Source organism: Euprymna scolopes, chromosome 37 (assembly GCF_053919585.1).
Source record: "Euprymna scolopes isolate OS-2025 chromosome 37, ASM5391958v1, whole genome shotgun sequence".
Lineage (NCBI taxonomy): Eukaryota > Metazoa > Mollusca > Cephalopoda > Sepiida > Sepiolidae > Euprymna > Euprymna scolopes.
In genome coordinates this window covers 27,538,382-27,555,694 of record NC_136518.1, presented here as the reverse complement: position 1 = coordinate 27,555,694, position 17,313 = coordinate 27,538,382, and the positions used below count along the sequence as shown (strand labels likewise).

At 39.9% G+C, this 17,313-nt stretch overlaps 1 protein-coding gene across 1 annotated transcript; it reads left to right on the top strand.

The window, feature by feature from the left end:
- Positions 1 to 13,408: 13,408 nt before the first annotated feature.
- On the top strand, positions 13,409 to 16,951 carry LOC145261009 (uncharacterized). The gene has a single exon (XM_080119136.1). The coding sequence runs from the start codon at positions 13,409 to 13,411 to the stop codon at positions 16,949 to 16,951; it is 3,543 nt and encodes a 1,180-aa protein (XP_079975262.1).
- The last annotated feature ends 362 nt before the right edge of the window (positions 16,952 to 17,313 follow it).

The window sequence follows — 17,313 nt, the reverse complement described above, 5'->3', positions numbered from 1 at the left end:
AATAACAAAGACTCCAGAGATTGGGTTATATAGAATGTATTAAAAGAAAACCATAAAAGCAATATATACAAACATATGTACAGTTTGGAGTATGAATTTGTAAGCAAGCATTTAAACTTCTAAGTGGGGTTTCCGCTTGCTGGAATTCACAAGTCTATTAACTTAACCCTTTTTTGTTATCGGGCAATAGGCGAGGGGGAGAGAGGGAGAGGAGAGGTGAGGTGGCTTGACTCTCGGACTCGCTCTGTTTTTCTCCGAGTTCCCAGACTCTCTCCTCTGCTTCTAAATCTGAATCTGTTTTAATTCTGACTTTCTTGGTCTTTATATAGTAGAGCACTGGGCGGGGCGACAATTACCAATTCCTTCCCGACCAATCAGAATGCTCAATAACCAAATCGTCTGATTCTCTCTCATTGGATAATTTGACTGATGACAAAAAGTGGCCACCTCCCACAATCCAAGAATAATTCTAACTCCTCCCCGATCAACCAAAAACGCCCGATGGAAAATAACCAGTTTTCTCTCATTGGATAATTCAGAAACTGTGTAATACGCGATAACCGTGTAAGTAAGAAAACTGCATCCAGAAAAAAAAATGCTTTGTGAATTCTGCCCTTAGATGTGACACTTGTCATTATCAAAGGGAATTAACAAATTATTATTCTGTTAACATCTCGACAAAATATGTTATTGAAAATTGTCGGGTGGCAAAAAAAATTCTCTTAATCTAAATTTCAAAACTGCGATTCGGCCTGAGAATGAAAACATTAGGAATATTATTTTGGGTTCAAATGGTTTTATCAGAGTCACACCAAATCATTTAATATTTGATTCAACAAACATTCTCTGAAGCCGACAAATGCGTGTGTGAAAAACTCCCAAGAAATTATTTATCTTTATTTTGACTTGTCACAAATATATTTTGTGACGCCAACAAATACGTGTGTGTGTGTGTTTAGTTTTTAGTTCAAAGCAAAAACATAATCTATCTGTTGTTTCTTTCAGCTGACACATGAATTGTGTCCTTGAATTTGTAAACGGTCGGCGAGTTCTTTGAACCCGACTAATGCGTCTAGATCAGAGAAAAAATATCAACAATCGAATCATGCTTTGAAGAAGAAAGGGAGAAAAAATACTTTGGCAGAATTGAAATTCTTTCTTTTTTCGATGTCGGCCCGGGACAAAAATATTAACATATATCTTTTAATTAATCAGTGTTGCCTGGAATAAGATCTTAACATCTATCTTTCAATTACCCGATATTGTCCGGGATAAAATACTAACGTTAAATAAAAGCGTCACATCGACCCTAATGGTCTGATGCTGCCTTTCTTTGGTGTTACATTCACCCTCACATGGGGTGGCGATTCTCAATATGAGGACGACGCCCCATGTCCTCAACCACCAAAGAAGTTCTCCCAACTAATACTACTGCGTCTTAACTAAAAGTTAATGGTCACTGACGATTTCACGCTGCCTCTCTTTGGTGTTACACTATACCCTGGACATTCTTAACTAGCTAGTTAATTGTCTGCCTATTTTCAGCTAACTCTATCCATTCAAGATGGACAGACTGTCTCTTGCCTCCTGTGCTAAACCCTTTTGATCCTCCGCTAAGTCAACTAATCTTTGTCTGATCTGCTTCAGACACCGTTCCAAACAAGACACTATTGGCAAGATGCCTCTTTTGCTTCTCGTCTGCAGCAATTGTAGCTCCCCGAGATAAGTCTGCATATCTCTACTCCTTGTCTCTAATGAATAGATCTCCTGCCTAAGGGAATGTAAGATACTATGATACCCCTTCCCATTGAGACCTTGATACCTATCAGCTATTTTGTTCTCCCGCTCTCTCTGCTCTTCTTATCTCAGAAATCAATCTCTCTAGCAACAGCCGATATGGACGGGGATCGATCAGGAATGTAATCATCCATTTTGACCTGGTAATTACGACTTGTGATGATCTTTTGAAAACTGTGTTGCGGCTATGCTTCAAGGAATTGCAAGGCACGACTAAGAGGAATAGGAGTAAGGCCCTCACGCTCGTCATCCTGAAATGCAATAAGGAACCTGATTATTGGCGGTCATGCATACATGCAATGAATCTCCCCCACCCCCCGATAAAAGAAAAGACTCCCCCTTTCTTGTTTTTGAAAATCATCCGTCAGACACTGACTGAAAGGGATACACTATGTTCAAGTGTATGTCTCTACTTTGCAGCTATGGCCTTTTGAACACTAAGGGGAATCTCATCATCACTCTCTGGAGGGTGCAGGAGCTCTCATCTCTACAGGTCAGCCAAGGGAAGCTCATCCTCAGAGTCCCATTCTTCCAAATCTTGCTGGGAATTGGGTGCACCCTCCCCATGATCTTCCCTGTGCATGTAAGCAGGCAAGTCCAAATCAGAATCATGACCCACTGGATCCACATCGGCTGAATCTGACTGATCTGAATCAGTTTCAGAGGTAGACTGCATGAGGGTTGCTCTCCTTGTAGCTCATATACCCTCTATCGAATTTGGGGGTGTCCACTTCCTGAGTTCTGCCCATTTCAGATCATCTTCATGCGCCTCACTTTCCATCAAAAGTAACTTGTTTTTTTTATTATTCTAAAGTTTCCACCTATGGTCCAATTTCCCATGTCGCACATGAGTGCAGTAATATACCGGGTCTCCTACATCTAACTCTACATTCTCTCGGCCCCTATTGATGGCCTTATTTGTCTTTTTCTGGACTCAAGCCTGTGAAAATGTTTTGTGTTGTTGTTCTATGATAAGGCTATGGTGATCCTTGCCGTATACTCCCTGTGAGGCCTTAACAGGTTAAACAAAGGCAAAACAACATTACGCCCGAATAGCATGTAGTAGAACTCTGTTGTCTTGTTTAATGAAAACCTCACGCCAGCCAGTGCTTGGGTTAGGTACAGATCCCAATTTTCCCTATCCCCATCCGTTAATTTGGACAATATATCACCCAAAAAGCGATGAAAGCGTTCTACATTGGTGTTGCTCTGTAGGTGATAAGGGGATATAATCTCGTTTACATTTTAGGACCCATTGTCAGTTACAATCACAAGGGGGGGCATATCGTGGGAACAGTTCCGTCAGGATCAGTTTAGCAACGGTTTGAGCCCTTTTGTCAGTCACAGCGTAGGCTTTCGGCCAGTTGGTCAGCCAATCGACAAAGCTGACGATATACAGATTCCCTCGAGGAGTCTCACCATATGGACTAGAGATGTCCACACTAACCTTCTCAAATGGGTAAGCAGGGACATATGTTTCCTCGAGTGGAGCTGGTTTGTGTTTGGCACTCCGACTCTGGCAGGTGACGCAGCTATTTACATATGCAGTAACCTCTTTATACAGGTTGGGCCAGTAATACTTTCTGCTAATTAGTTTGTATGTCTTGTCGATGCCCATATGTCCCAGCTCATCATGACACTGGCTTACTACTTTGCTTCGTAGCACCTTGGGGCCATAGAGCCTGGGCCTTACCTCTTCATCTCGATTTGAGAGATAGTATAATAATAGTATATATAGTATAATAATAGTATATATAGTATAATAATCCATCCTGTACGAGGAACTTACTTGCCTGTGCCTTGGACATCCTTCACGATTCCAGAGCTGCTTTTAGTACCCCCCCCCAATCTCAGTGTCACCCACACCCTCTACCCCGCACTCTTTAACCACTTGAGACGGTCTGCTTTGCACCAGGACGTCCTCATCTATTTCCTCACCATCAAGATGAGCATTTGCTCGATGAGAGTTGATGACGTTAATTTCATAGGCCCTATTATCCACATCGGGTATCTCGCCTATGGATTCCTATTCCAACATCTTAGGAATCCGTGACAGCAAATCTGGGCAGGTATTCTCTCTGCCCGACAGGTATTCAATCTTGCAGTTATACTCAATTTAAGTGTTCACTGCTGGATCTTCTTGTTTGTCCACTCTGCCTCGAACAAATGCTGGAGAGGTCGATGATCGGTTTTAATAATAAAGGTAGCCCCGCTTAGATAATAGTCTAGCTTCTGTAAGGCATATACTATAGCGTAAGCCTCCTTCTCAATCGCAGGCCATCTCCGCTGAGTAGGGGAAAATCTGTGCGACAAAAAATAGATTGGCACCTCCTCTGGAATACCTGGTATCGGACCACTTTTTCCAGGACATGGCTGTGTAAGGCAACACTGCTCGCTGGCGTCGGTGTACAGGACAATAGGTTTACTCAAGTCTTGGTAAGTCAACAATGGTAAGTCAACAATGGTAAGTCAACAATGGTAAGTCAACAATGGTAAGTCAACAATGGTAAGTCAACAATGGTAAGTCAACAATGGTACCACCGTCAACTGACTTTTTAAAGCATCAAATGACCATTGGCAGTCTTCGGTCCACTTGAAGCAGGCATATTTTTTTGTCAAATCAATGAGAGGAGTAGCCAACCTAGAAAATCCTGGTATGAACCAATCCCCCCCTATGAATCCTCTGACCTCCTTGACTGTGCAAGACGCAGGCATCGCTTGGATCACCTCAATTTTGTCGGTATCAGGTTTTACACCACTTTCGTTGATGATAAACCCCAGATATCTAGTCTCCTTCTGCATGAATTGACATTTGGGTAATTTAATTCGTAACCCATGTCTTCTCAGCTGACCAAAGACAGTTTGCAAGTGTTGAACATGCTCCTCAGCACTGCTAGAAAAAATAAGGATGTCATCCAGATATGCCATAGAGAACTGCTCCAGGCCCTCCAACACTATTGACATGAGCTGCTGGAAGACTCCGAAAGGCATGACCCTAAATTGATATAATCCTACATGACATGCAAACGCAGCCTTTTCCCTATATGCCTCGTCCAGAGCTACCTGCCAATATCCAGATCTTAAATCCAGAGTGGAGAAGTATGTTGACTTCCCCAGCAGGGCGAGAATATCATCAATCCACGGCAATGGGTAAGCTAGTGGTTTCGTAATGTTGTTCAGAGCCCTGAAGTCCACGCAAAACCAGTGCCCTCTATCTTTCTTGTCCACCACTACCACCACCACTGGGAAGCTCCATGGTGATGTGGATCGATCGATTATGTCCGCGTCTAACATCTCATGAACTGCCCCTTCCACTAGGGTTCGTTTCTGTAGAGGCGTTCGATATGGCCTTAATTTTATGGGTGGGTGGTCACCTGTGTCTATTTTCATTTGAACGGTTTTTGTCTGGCCCAACTCAGTGTTTGAATTGGCCTCTATATCCCTATTTTCCTCCACTAAGTGTAGTATATTCTCCCTGTACTCCATGGGGACTACTATTTCTTCCTTTTTGATTATAGGCTGTGAACTTTCACATTCGACGGCCTCTCTACGCTCTACCATCTCCTGAGGGGTTATTGGCAAGGCCCTTCTAACCTTTTCTCCCTTGTGAACCTTTATGGTAGCATTTGTCATGTTGGCCAACATTATCGGTATGCAACCTGAGTCGTCGCCCTCCACTACAGCCTCCAACAAGGCCAACTCTCCCTCACCAAGGAGGGGGTTGTCAATGGCAAGAACTTGGTATGTTCCCAGGTCTGGTTCCCCTGTGGAGGATAGACTTCCACTGCAGGCCATGGCCATGCGGGGAGGAAGCACAAGATCTTCAGTGGCCATCACCAAAGACTCCCTTGCTCCCTGCACCACCAGAGATATCTCCTTATTTCCAACCTTTAGTAGGGCTGGGCTGAAACCAATTTGTGCTCTATTATACTCTAGCCAGTCTCTGCCCAAGATCATTGATTTACAGAGAGTGGGAGTCACATAAAGTTTTTGCATAACAAGTTCCCCCCCTACTTGCACAGAAAGGTGCATCATATCTGAGACCTCGATTTCTCCCCCGTCTGCCTATACTATTCGTAAATCCGAAGGTTCTGGCAAATTCCTCCAAAATCCGAGTTTATAGAACTCTTCTGATCTGATCATTGATGAGGCACCTGTGTCGAATAATGCTAGTGCTCTCCCACCTACATGCACCCTGCAAGTTAAATCCAGTTCATGTCCACATAAGGCGAAGCTTTGGGCCACCCCTACCACTTGTTGGGTGGCCCCCTTCCATTTCCCTGGTCCCTCCTCCAACATCTCTCTCCTGATCCCGCACTCTTCTCCCAGGCCCACTCTCTCTTCATGTATCCAGGCTGTCCACACCCCCAGAACTGCATCACCCCTGAGCCTGGGGACGGTCCCTTCCAGCCTGCTTCTTGAGAGCAGCGACCCCCATCATGTGCTGGTGGATGGTATACTCCAAAGCTCCTAGCCCCAATGCGAACCTTATTGCTCTCTCTCAGGTTTTCCTTTCCGGCCTCTACCACTCAATGTACTTGGCTTTGGGAGGCTACTAGTCTGTCATGCAATCTTAAACTTTTTTGGGCAGCCGCGAACGCCTCCGCTAGTGAGGTGGGAGCAGCTCTAACAGTGTCTTCCCTCAGAAACGGGTTGCTTAGTGCATCCGCATAATATTCGGCTACTTGTGTTTGAACTGTTGATATATATTCAATTGCTATAGGGTTATCTACCCCTTTCCAAAACCCTTTTACTGTGGGGATTCTCTCCCCTTTTATTGTAACTCTTCAGTTCTCCATGTTGTAAATAAAATACACACACATTGTGTGCGTCTTAGTATTTCGTCAAACAAAATGTGTTCATAGTAATTTTTAAAACCTTTCTGGATGTCGCAGGCTCCGATGATGAGGTATGTGTCCCCACATTTTTATTAAATGACTTCCACTCATTTTCAACATTGGTTATGGGCCCAGTCTACGTGATAACGTCTTGAAAATAATATTGAAGCAAACACGTGTGGTAATTTTTCGCCATCTTGGATTTTTTTTTCTTGTCGTCGAAGTTTTGTATTGTTTTTTCTTTTAAGTTAAATAACAATGGAAACAAAACTAAGCAACTTGGTTCCACTAAATGGTTCAAACTATAATACCTGGAAGGTCCAATGCAAAATGGCATTAATTAAGGATGGACTATGGAATATAGTTAATGAAACAGAAATTGTTCCGGACAAACGAAATGAGCCAGCATCCCACGTGAAATATTTATCGAGAAGAGACCGGGCTTTAACGACTATTGTGCTCTCAGTAGAAACCTCACTACTGTATTTAATTGGAGACCCTGACGACCCTGCAGTTGTGTGGAAGAAATTGGCAGACCAATTTCAAAAGAAAACATGGGCAAATAAACTAGCGCTGAGAAGAAAATTATACTCCCTTAGATTAAAAGACGGCGACTCTGTCCATGAACACATAAAGACTATGATGGAATTATTTGACGAATTGGCTGTCATTGGCGATTCCATTGACGAGGAGGCTAGAGTTGTTCACCTTCTGGCTACTCTCCCAGACGATTATAATATGTTGGTAACAGCACTTGAAGCAAGTCAGGACGTTCCTAAATGGGTGTTAGTGACTGAACGCTTGTTGCATGAAGAAAGCAAAATTAAAGAGAGGGAAATTAACAGTACGGAATTGAAAGCCATGACATCAAAACATCATGTCAACAAACGGGGACCTAAATGTTTTCACTGTGGAAAAAATGGACATATTAAACGTGACTGCCATTTACTTGAAACAAAGAATGTTAAGTCGAACCCTCCAAGAAAGAAAGTTTTCTTTACTAAGAAAATACAGGACAACTCCAGCGACTCTGGTGAGGGTGAGTGTATTGGACTTTTTACACATCATGCATTATTGTCTAATGGAAAAAGGAGTGACTGGATTGTGGACTCTGGAGCCACATGTCATATGTGTAGTGATATTGAAAAATTTTCTAACTTTCGAAAATTGGATGTAGCTGAGGAAATAACCCTTGGTGATGGATTCTCAGTTGAGGCAATAGGAACAGGAACAATAGAGCTAAAAGTGGGTGTACCGGACGGGAAACACCAAAAATGCAGGTTGTATGAGACCTTATATGTTCCTAAATTGTCCTACAATCTTTTGAGTGTGTCCAGAGCCACTAAATCTGGAAAAACCTGTATCTTCAGTGACTCAAATTGTCAATTTTTAGATAACAATCAAAAGGTGGTGGCTACAGGTTCCAAAATTGGGAATCTTTATTATTTAAACTGTTCTGGTATAAATGAATCAACCCATGCAGCAAACTCCTGTTTAGATGGTAACACAAAGGAGGAGATTTGGCATAGACGCTTTGGCCACCTCGGAGAAAAGAACTTGCAAAAGCTAGTAAAGGACCAACTAGTTACTGGCCTTGACTATAATATAAACAAGGAAATTAAGTTTTGTGAGCCTTGCTTGGATGGAAAACATCATCGTTCATCGTTTCCAAAATCTGGAGGAAAGCGAGCAACTCAGCTTCTTGAAATTGTGCACAGCGATGTTTGTGGAAGGATAGAGGCAAAATCGCTTGGTGATGCCGAATATTTTGTCACGTTCATTGATGACAAATCCAGATTTGTGTGGATATATGTGCTCAAAAACAAACGAGATGTCCCCCAAAAATTCAGTGAATGGAAAACTATGGTGGAAAAGTTCACTGGTAAAAATATAAAGGTTTTATGAACCGACAATGGAGGGGAGTATACTTCAAAAGAATTTGAAAACTACCTGAAGAAGGAGGGGATTAAGCATGAGTATACTGTTCCAAAAACGCCAGAACAAAATGGTGTTGCAGAGAGGATGAACCGAACATTGGTGGAGATAGTTCGATCAATGCTATCGGATTCTAAGCTGCCTAAGAAATTTTGGGCTGAGGCATTATCAACGGCTTCGTATATTAGAAATCGGAGCCCAACAAATGCAGTAGAAGGTATGACACCATATGAAGTGCTGAAGGGACGTAAGCCTAATGTGAAACACCTATGCATTTTTGGATGTGATGCTTTTGTCCATATACCGAAGGATGAAAGATTCAAAATGGACTCAAAAGCAAAGAAGTGACAATTCCTTGGTTACGGGATTTGTATAAAAGGGTATCGACTCTTTGATACCAGAAAATCCAGAGTGTTCCATAGCAGAGATGTCATCTTCAATGAATCAGGTTCAATAGCTGAACAGGAGAAAGAAGAAATTGTAAATCCATCTCTGGTAGAAATTGGACACCAAGATAGCTCCGATGATGAAGACAACCCACAACAGCTAACAGGACCCCGAAGATCATCAAGGCTAAAGAAAACCCCAGATCCGTATGGCGAATGGGTTTACATGGCTCTTAACTTAAATGACCCATTGACCATGAAGGAAGCACTTTCTGGTCCTGAAAAGAATGAATGGTTGAAGGCAATGAATAACGAAATTTCTTCCTTACATTCTAATACAGTATGAGACCTGACGGAATTGCCCAGTGGACGAAAAACTATTGGTAGCAAGTGGGTGTTCAAGCGAAAATACGATGCTGATGGTAATATGGAACACTATAAAGCTCGACTTGTAGCTCAAGGTTTTCTTCAGAAGCAAGGAATCGATTATGACGAGACTTTCTGCCCAGTTGTGAGATTTGAATCGGTGCGAACAGTTATTGCACTAGCAGCACAGCATGATCTGAAGCTGCATCAATTGGACATAGCCACTGCTTTCCTGAATGGAGAGCTGAAGGAGGAAATCTACATGAGGCAGCCAGAGGGTTTCAAAGTTAAAGGCAAGGAACATCTTGTCTGTAAATTGAAGCGAAGTATTTATGGCTTGAAGCAGTCCCCAAGATGTTGGAATGATGCACTGCATGGTCAGCTGAGGAAGATGGACTTCAAACAGTTGGAAAGTGATCCTTGCATCTACATAAAATCTTCAGGAGGAGACATTTTCATAACAGCTGTTTATGTTGATGACATCATTGTGGCATGTAAATCCACAAGTCTTATTGAAGATTTCATGAAAGCGATATCAAAGATTTTCAAAATAAAAGATTTGGGAAAACTACACCATTTTTTGGGTGTGAAGATTATTTATCCCGAAGCAGGAAAAATATGGATTGGACAGCCTACATACACAGCAGATGTCTTGAGAAAGTTCCAGATGGAGAATTCCAAACCTGTGTCTACTCCAATTGATCCCGGAACAAAATTGACGAAGGCAACGGAAACAAGTAAACTGGTCAACAAAGAGTTGTATCAGTCTGCAGTTGGGAGCCTATTGTACCTGTCGACAAGGACACGACCGGATATTGCTCATGCCGTTGGAAATGTTTCAAGATTCTGCTCTCAACCTACAATGGAACACTGGAAGGCTGTGAAACATATCCTCCGGTACTTAAACGGTACACAAGGATATGGTTTACTTTATGACAAGAAGAAAGCCACCAATCTCCTGGGGTACTCTGATGCTGACTGGGCTGGTAATTTGGATGATCGCAGATCAACATCTGGATATGTTTTTAAGCTGAGTGGTGCGGCAGTCAGCTGGAGAAGCAAAAGGCAAACCTGTGTTGCTCTATCAACAGCTGAAGCTGAGTACATGGCATTGGCAAGTACAGCACAGGAGGCTGTTTGGATACAGAATCTTCAAAGTTCCTTGCTAGGATCTCCAGTAACACCAACCCTTATATATGAGGACAACCAGTCAACCATATGTATGGCAAGGAGTCCACAGTATCATGGAAGGGCCAAACATGTGGACATAAAGTTCCACTATGTTCGAGAACTGAACGAGCGGGAAACTGTTAAGCTCGGTAGCCGACCTGCTAACTAAAGGACTTGGAAGCACACAGTTTGTAAGGCTCAGGGAACTTTTTTGGGACTCCATAAACTATAATGCAGACTGTCAGCAATTGAGGAGGAGTGTTGATATATATTCAATTGCTATAGGGTTATTTGCCCCTTTCCAAAACCCTTTTACTGTGGGGATTCTCTCCCCTTTTATTGTAACTCTTCAGTTCTCCATGTTGTAAATAAAATACACACACATTGTGTGCGTCTTAGTATTTCGTCAAACAAAATGTGTTCATAGTAATTTTTAAAACCTTTCTGGATGTCGCAGGCTCCGGTGATAAGGTATGTGTCCCCACATTTTTATTAAATGACTTCCACTCATTTTCAACATGAACTGCCTCCCCCTCCCTCTGAACAGCATCCTTATAGGCTAATTTAGCTAGTCTTAAAATCCTACTAGCCAGTTCTGAAAGCGATTCTCCTTCCCGTTGCTTGACCCTCACCAAGGCTCTAGCGGCATCAGGCTGCACTGACAAATTCACAGTATTGGTTAGTCAACTGTTCTAGCAAGTCGGCCCAATTACCCTGAGGGCGTTCATCTAGGTAGAGCCCTATATATTCCGATACTACTCCATCAGCGTAGTCGTAAGCCAGGAAGACCAATTTAGTTGATGTTAATCGATGAATCCTGACCTTCTTTTTTAGCGCCTCTACCCATGGTTGAAACTGCGCTTTTACCAGTAAATATTGGGAGTTTTGATCCGCCTGACCCAATTTGGAGGATATGATGGGCCGTTGGGTTCTTATTAACCTCATTCATGACTATTCCTATCTCCCAACAATCAGCAGAAAACCAATTAACTAGGTGGGTAAATTCTAAATATTAGCGATACAATCTCGAAATAGGTCCAATGCAGGGGGAAACACGAAAAACAAATGCACTATAACGCGAGACGATTTATCAAAGAAAGTAAAAAATGTTGACCTTAGAGAAAAAAAAAATGTTTTACTCACTCAGCACTATCGATTTCCTGCTGTCCTTTTTTTGTTTGTAACGCTAGCTCTCTCTTGTTTGTTTCTTTTTTTCACTTTTTTTGTGTGTGTCCGTGTGTTCGTTTTCTTTTTGTTTTTTTGATTTTTTTTTGTTTTTTTTTCAGCCGTTTTTCTTCTTTTCTTTTTGCTTGTCCTTTTCTCCCCCCCCCCCACTCTCTCTCTCTCTTCCAGTCTATAAAACAAGCGCTCTCTTTTCACTTTCTTTTTTGTTCTCGTGTTTTTCCTTGTCTGTTTAGTTTATTTTATATATATATATATATATATATATATATATATATATATATATATATATATATATATATATATATATATATATATATATATATATATATATATATATATATATATATATATATATATATATATATATATATATATATATATATATATATATATATATATATATATATATATATATATATATATATATATATATATATATATATATATATATATATATATATATATATATATATATATATATATATATATATATATATATATATATATATATATATATATATATATATATATATATATATATATATATATATATATATATATATATATATATATATATATATATATATATATATATATATATATATATATATATATATATATATATATATATATATATATATATATATATATATATATATATATATATATATATATATATATATATATATATATATATATATATATATATATATATATATATATATATATATATATATATATATATATATATATATATATATATATATATATATATATATATATATATATATATATATATATATATATATATATATATATATATATATATATATATATTTTGCGTGTCCTTTTCTCTTTCTCTCTCTCTTCCAGTCTATAATGCTGGCGCTCTCTTCTTTTCGCATTCTTTTTGGGTTCCCGTGTTTTCCCTTGTCTTTTTATTATTATTATTATTATTATTATTATTATTATTATAATATATATATATATATATATATATATATATATATATATATATATATATATATATATATATATATATTGTAATTTAATATTGATTGACTTACCGAGGGTGGCTCGGTGGGAAGGGAAAGACACTCATTGCTGTGAACGGCCCGGCCTGGTGTTCCTATTTACAATGCCTCCCCACGGGACAGAGTTAGACACCATAGTCGTTTTTTTTTTTTTGTTAATGAAGAAAATAGGATGTCTATTCCTTATAGCTTAAATAGACATTCCAGTCTCGTTTCAATCTCGCTGAACGAGAGATTGAGACTATAAAAAGAGTCCCCTTTGTAGGCTTGTTGTTGTTGTAGTTTGTTCTTGTCGTTGTTGGAGATCTATCAGACCGGTACGACAACTGTTAACAGCGCGTTATATTTACAAGAATACGTTTAGGTAATTTTTCGTTGCAAGCTAAACGTCTTTTCTTCCCCTCCCCCCACTCGTCGGTAGGAAATATCGACACATTGCAATTGCAACGAAAAATTCCGGCTGCGAATTTCAACCAACTTTAGAATTTAATTATTCTCGAGATAAGTCGGAATTAACAACATGGAGGATTCAGTCTCGATGGAGGAACTGAAGCTGAAACAGAAACTTCTTCAACGAAAAATACAGACTACCCTGGAAGGGTTAGAAAAGGAGGAGAAGAGTTCTGAAGAAGTGGTTTCTCTATTTAAACGTGAAATAGAGGACTGATTAGAAGAGCTGGAAGGAGTCTCCTTTGGCATGGAGGAACACTTTGCTGCAACAGGAGAAGCAAAAGCTTTGGCAAGCTTAAGTCTAGCTTCCTTCCACTTCAAATATGAAGCCAGGCAACGTTTAATTTTTCTGCACAAAGCTGACCAGAGTGAGAACCCAGCAGCCACTTCAATGGAAGGAGATATTGACTCTACTCCAAGTCAGGAGAACCCGGTTACTCCAAACACTGAAAGATTATCACGCTTCGAACCAAAAGCCCATTCTTCATTTTCAGTGGAGCCATTCAAATTAAAATTGAAGGGACCACGCTTTGATGAGAAGGACTTGGAGACCAACAAGAGGAGCTTCAAGGACTTTTTGACAAAATTTGAAAATTGTGCCAAGTCCATTACGTCTTACACTGAAAAACTCTATTTTTTGAGATGTTCCTTGGAAGGCAGAGCACTCCAACTTATAAATCATCTTTCACCCTCTGACGAAAGTTACTTGGTGGCCCTGAAGCTACTGAAGGACCAGTATTTGGACGAGGAGGAGATAAGAGGGGAAATAATTCAGGAAATATTAGATTTTCAGTTGGACAATCCCAAAAACCTGGAAGGATTAAAAAATTTTATGATCAAGACCCAGGCAGATATGTGGGAACTAAGGGCCTCTTATAATTGTGACTTATATGACGATAAGTCAGCTGGAGCGATAATAATATCACAAGTGTTATTTACGAAATTCCCTCCTGAAATAAGGGAAGAACTGTTACGAATTTCCGGGAGTTCATACCCAACATTGTCTACACTGTTGAAGGAAACCCTAAATATAGTAAAACGGATGCTGGTTGCCAGAAAGCCGACCAAGATACTAATGGCCAAAACTCGACTCCAACCTAAGTTTAAGCCAGAGCAGACAATTGAAACCTCGTCTCTCAAAACCTTTAATACTAAGTTAATATCCGAGGCAAAATGTGAATTTTGCAAAACAAATAAACATTTGTCCGAAGATTGTGACAGCTATTCTACTCATGAAGCAAGGATAACAAGGTGTAGAGAGTTGCGTCTCTGTTTTCGGTGCCTAAAGAGGTCTCACTTGGGGAATATGTGTCCATTAAAAACATCAAGAAAAATTTGTTGTCATCATTGCAACTTGAAGGGACACATAACTGCTATGTGCTCAACCATTACGAGAAGTATGCAGGTTGATACTTGCCTGCATACAAAGGGTTATAATGATGCTTTCCTGTCACCCATAATTGGCATAATAGTGAAAAGAGGCGAAAAAAAGGTGAAGGTGAACTGCCTGTTGGACACTGGCAGTCAACGGACTTATTTTGACACTTTAATTTTAAAAAAGCTGAATTGCCTCTCCTTAGCCAAGGATAAAAGAATGGAGGTAAAAACCTTTTTAGGCACTAGTCCTAAAAATTTTAAGGAAATCTCTGTGGGATTAAATTTGGTTACTGGGAGAACTCATACTCTCCCAATTCTAGCAACCCAGTTGAACTTATCCTATCGCCTTGAAGGACTTACTCAGATTCTTGGGAATTTAAAAAATCGCAGGCTGGCTGCAAAGTTTGATGCCAAGAGGGATTTGATTATAATAGATGGGTTACTAGGACTCGACGCAATCCAGTACCTGGAACCTTTAAAGGTAATCCCTTGCATGTATGGAGTGGCATTCGAGACACAAAAAGGATTAATCCCCTTTGGAAACAGGTGTTCTTTTCTCTATAAACACCAGATTAAAACCCACAAAAGAACACAGATTAATTATGCAGAAGTGTTGGCTAGAACTCCTGAACTTCCACCTGCCAGAATCAATTATGTGATTCACCCAAAGGAATCCTACCCAGACCCTTTAAAAAATTGGTTCGAAGAAAGTAATGTCCAGCGAGGGTTGGAGAACATGTTCAACCTTGAATCCATTGGATTACCCACTGACGAGAAATTCTCCACCTTTGATGAAGAGAAAGTTAAGCAATTCCGAGATTCCATCACATTTAAAGATGGTCTTTATCATGTGCAACTTCAGTGGTATGACGATAAAATAAAATCAGTACCTTCGAATCACAATGCTGCTATTCGAGTTCTAGAAAGGGTTACCAAAGATCTGGAGAAGAAAAACTTGTATAATCACTATCTGCAAGTTTTTCAACAACAAGAAGATGAGGGCATTATCGAAGAGATAATTGTGCCACCTGAACAATTTAAAGATTATATATGGATACCTCATAGGCCAGTGTTAAAACTAACTGACCAGACTACTACCAAAGTGAGACCAGTGTTTAATTGTTCATATAAGAATAAGGACTCAGTATCATTGAACGAAGCAGCATATCCTGGAGTAAACCTGATGACAGACATGATAAAATTGATGATCCGATTCAGAACAAACCGATACGTATTGCTAGCTGACATTAGGAAAGCATTTCTGATGATTCGGCTGGCATCTGAAGGTGATCGTAATCGATTTTGGTTTTTTCTAAAGAAAGGTGAAAACTTGCATTGCTACTGGTACAAAACCATTATATTTGGCTTCAATGTAAGCCCCTTTATTTTAAATTATGTATTAAAGTTTCATGCGGATAAGTTCCCTTTGGATGACTGTTCAGAAACATTGAAATCCAATTTTTATATGGATAACTTGGTGAAAACTGCGAATAATACAGAAAACCTATCTGCCTTGTATACTACTGTGAGAGAACGTTTACAGAAAGGAAATTTTGATTTGCAATCTTGCAATTCCAACTGTGTAACACTCCAAAAGAAAATGGAGGCAGATGGAACATTGTCAGGATTCGACTCTGGTTGGGAAAAAGTGTTGGGATATCAATATGACCCTGTCCAAGATTCAATAAGTGTTTGCCCACCATCATGCGACGTGGAGGCGTCTACTAAGAGGAAAATATTGTCTGAGACTTCTAAGGTATTTGATCCTTTGTCTCTTTATCTACCTGTGACAGTGCGAGGTCGTCTCTTGATGAGAGAAATATGGAAACAAAAATTAAATTGGGATGATGTGGTTCCTCAAAGTATGAGTTCAGTTTGGAGAATGCTGGCAAAGGATCTGTCCGCGTTAAACACTGTATCATTTCCAAGGAGAGCTTTAGATGAAGGAAAGGATACCAAATTATTTTTCTTTTGTGACGCATCTAAAGCCGCATATGGGTTTGCGGTGTACACTGTACAGGATGGGAACTCATCCTTGGTCTTTGCAAAGGCAAAAATGTCTCCTCTGCAGGGAAAATCCCTCCCGACGTTAGAACCTCTAGCGGTATTTTTAGCCGTGAAGTGCCTCCCTTTTATAAAGGAGTCACTAAAGGACATTACTATTAAGGATGTCTATGTAATCATGGATGCTCTGGTGGTTCTGTCCTGGATTCTGTCCGATTTCATCCAAACGAAAAACGTGTTTGTACAACATAGATTACAGGACATAGCTCAAATGACAGAGAAAATCAAATGTGATTTCAACATAAAAGTCAACTTTAAGTATGCATCGACAATTGAAAACCCAGCGGATTACATCACCAGAGGTTTGACCATCAGAAAATTTAAGGAAAAACTTTCTCTTTGGTATTAGAGACCTAAATGGATAAAGCAAGAAGAATCCTCCTGGTGCCATCGTGAATTGGGTTGCCTTTCTAAGGCTCAAATGGAACGGATTAGTGCGCCAGTAAATTATGCCGCAGAGAATGAGGTGGCTATATCAGAAATCAAACTGGAAAAATTTTCTAGTTTGAGTAAGTTGATCAGTGTGACTTCACTGGTATTTAAATTCGTCAACAGGTTAAGAAAGAGGGAGATGGATCCCGAGTTACAGGCAAAAGCCTACCTGATCAAAACTATGCAAAAACAATCCCTTTCAAGAGAGTTATACTTCTTGCGAGACCCTGGAGGAAAGAGCATGCCGAAACTAGTCAAGAACTTGAATCTCTTTCTGGA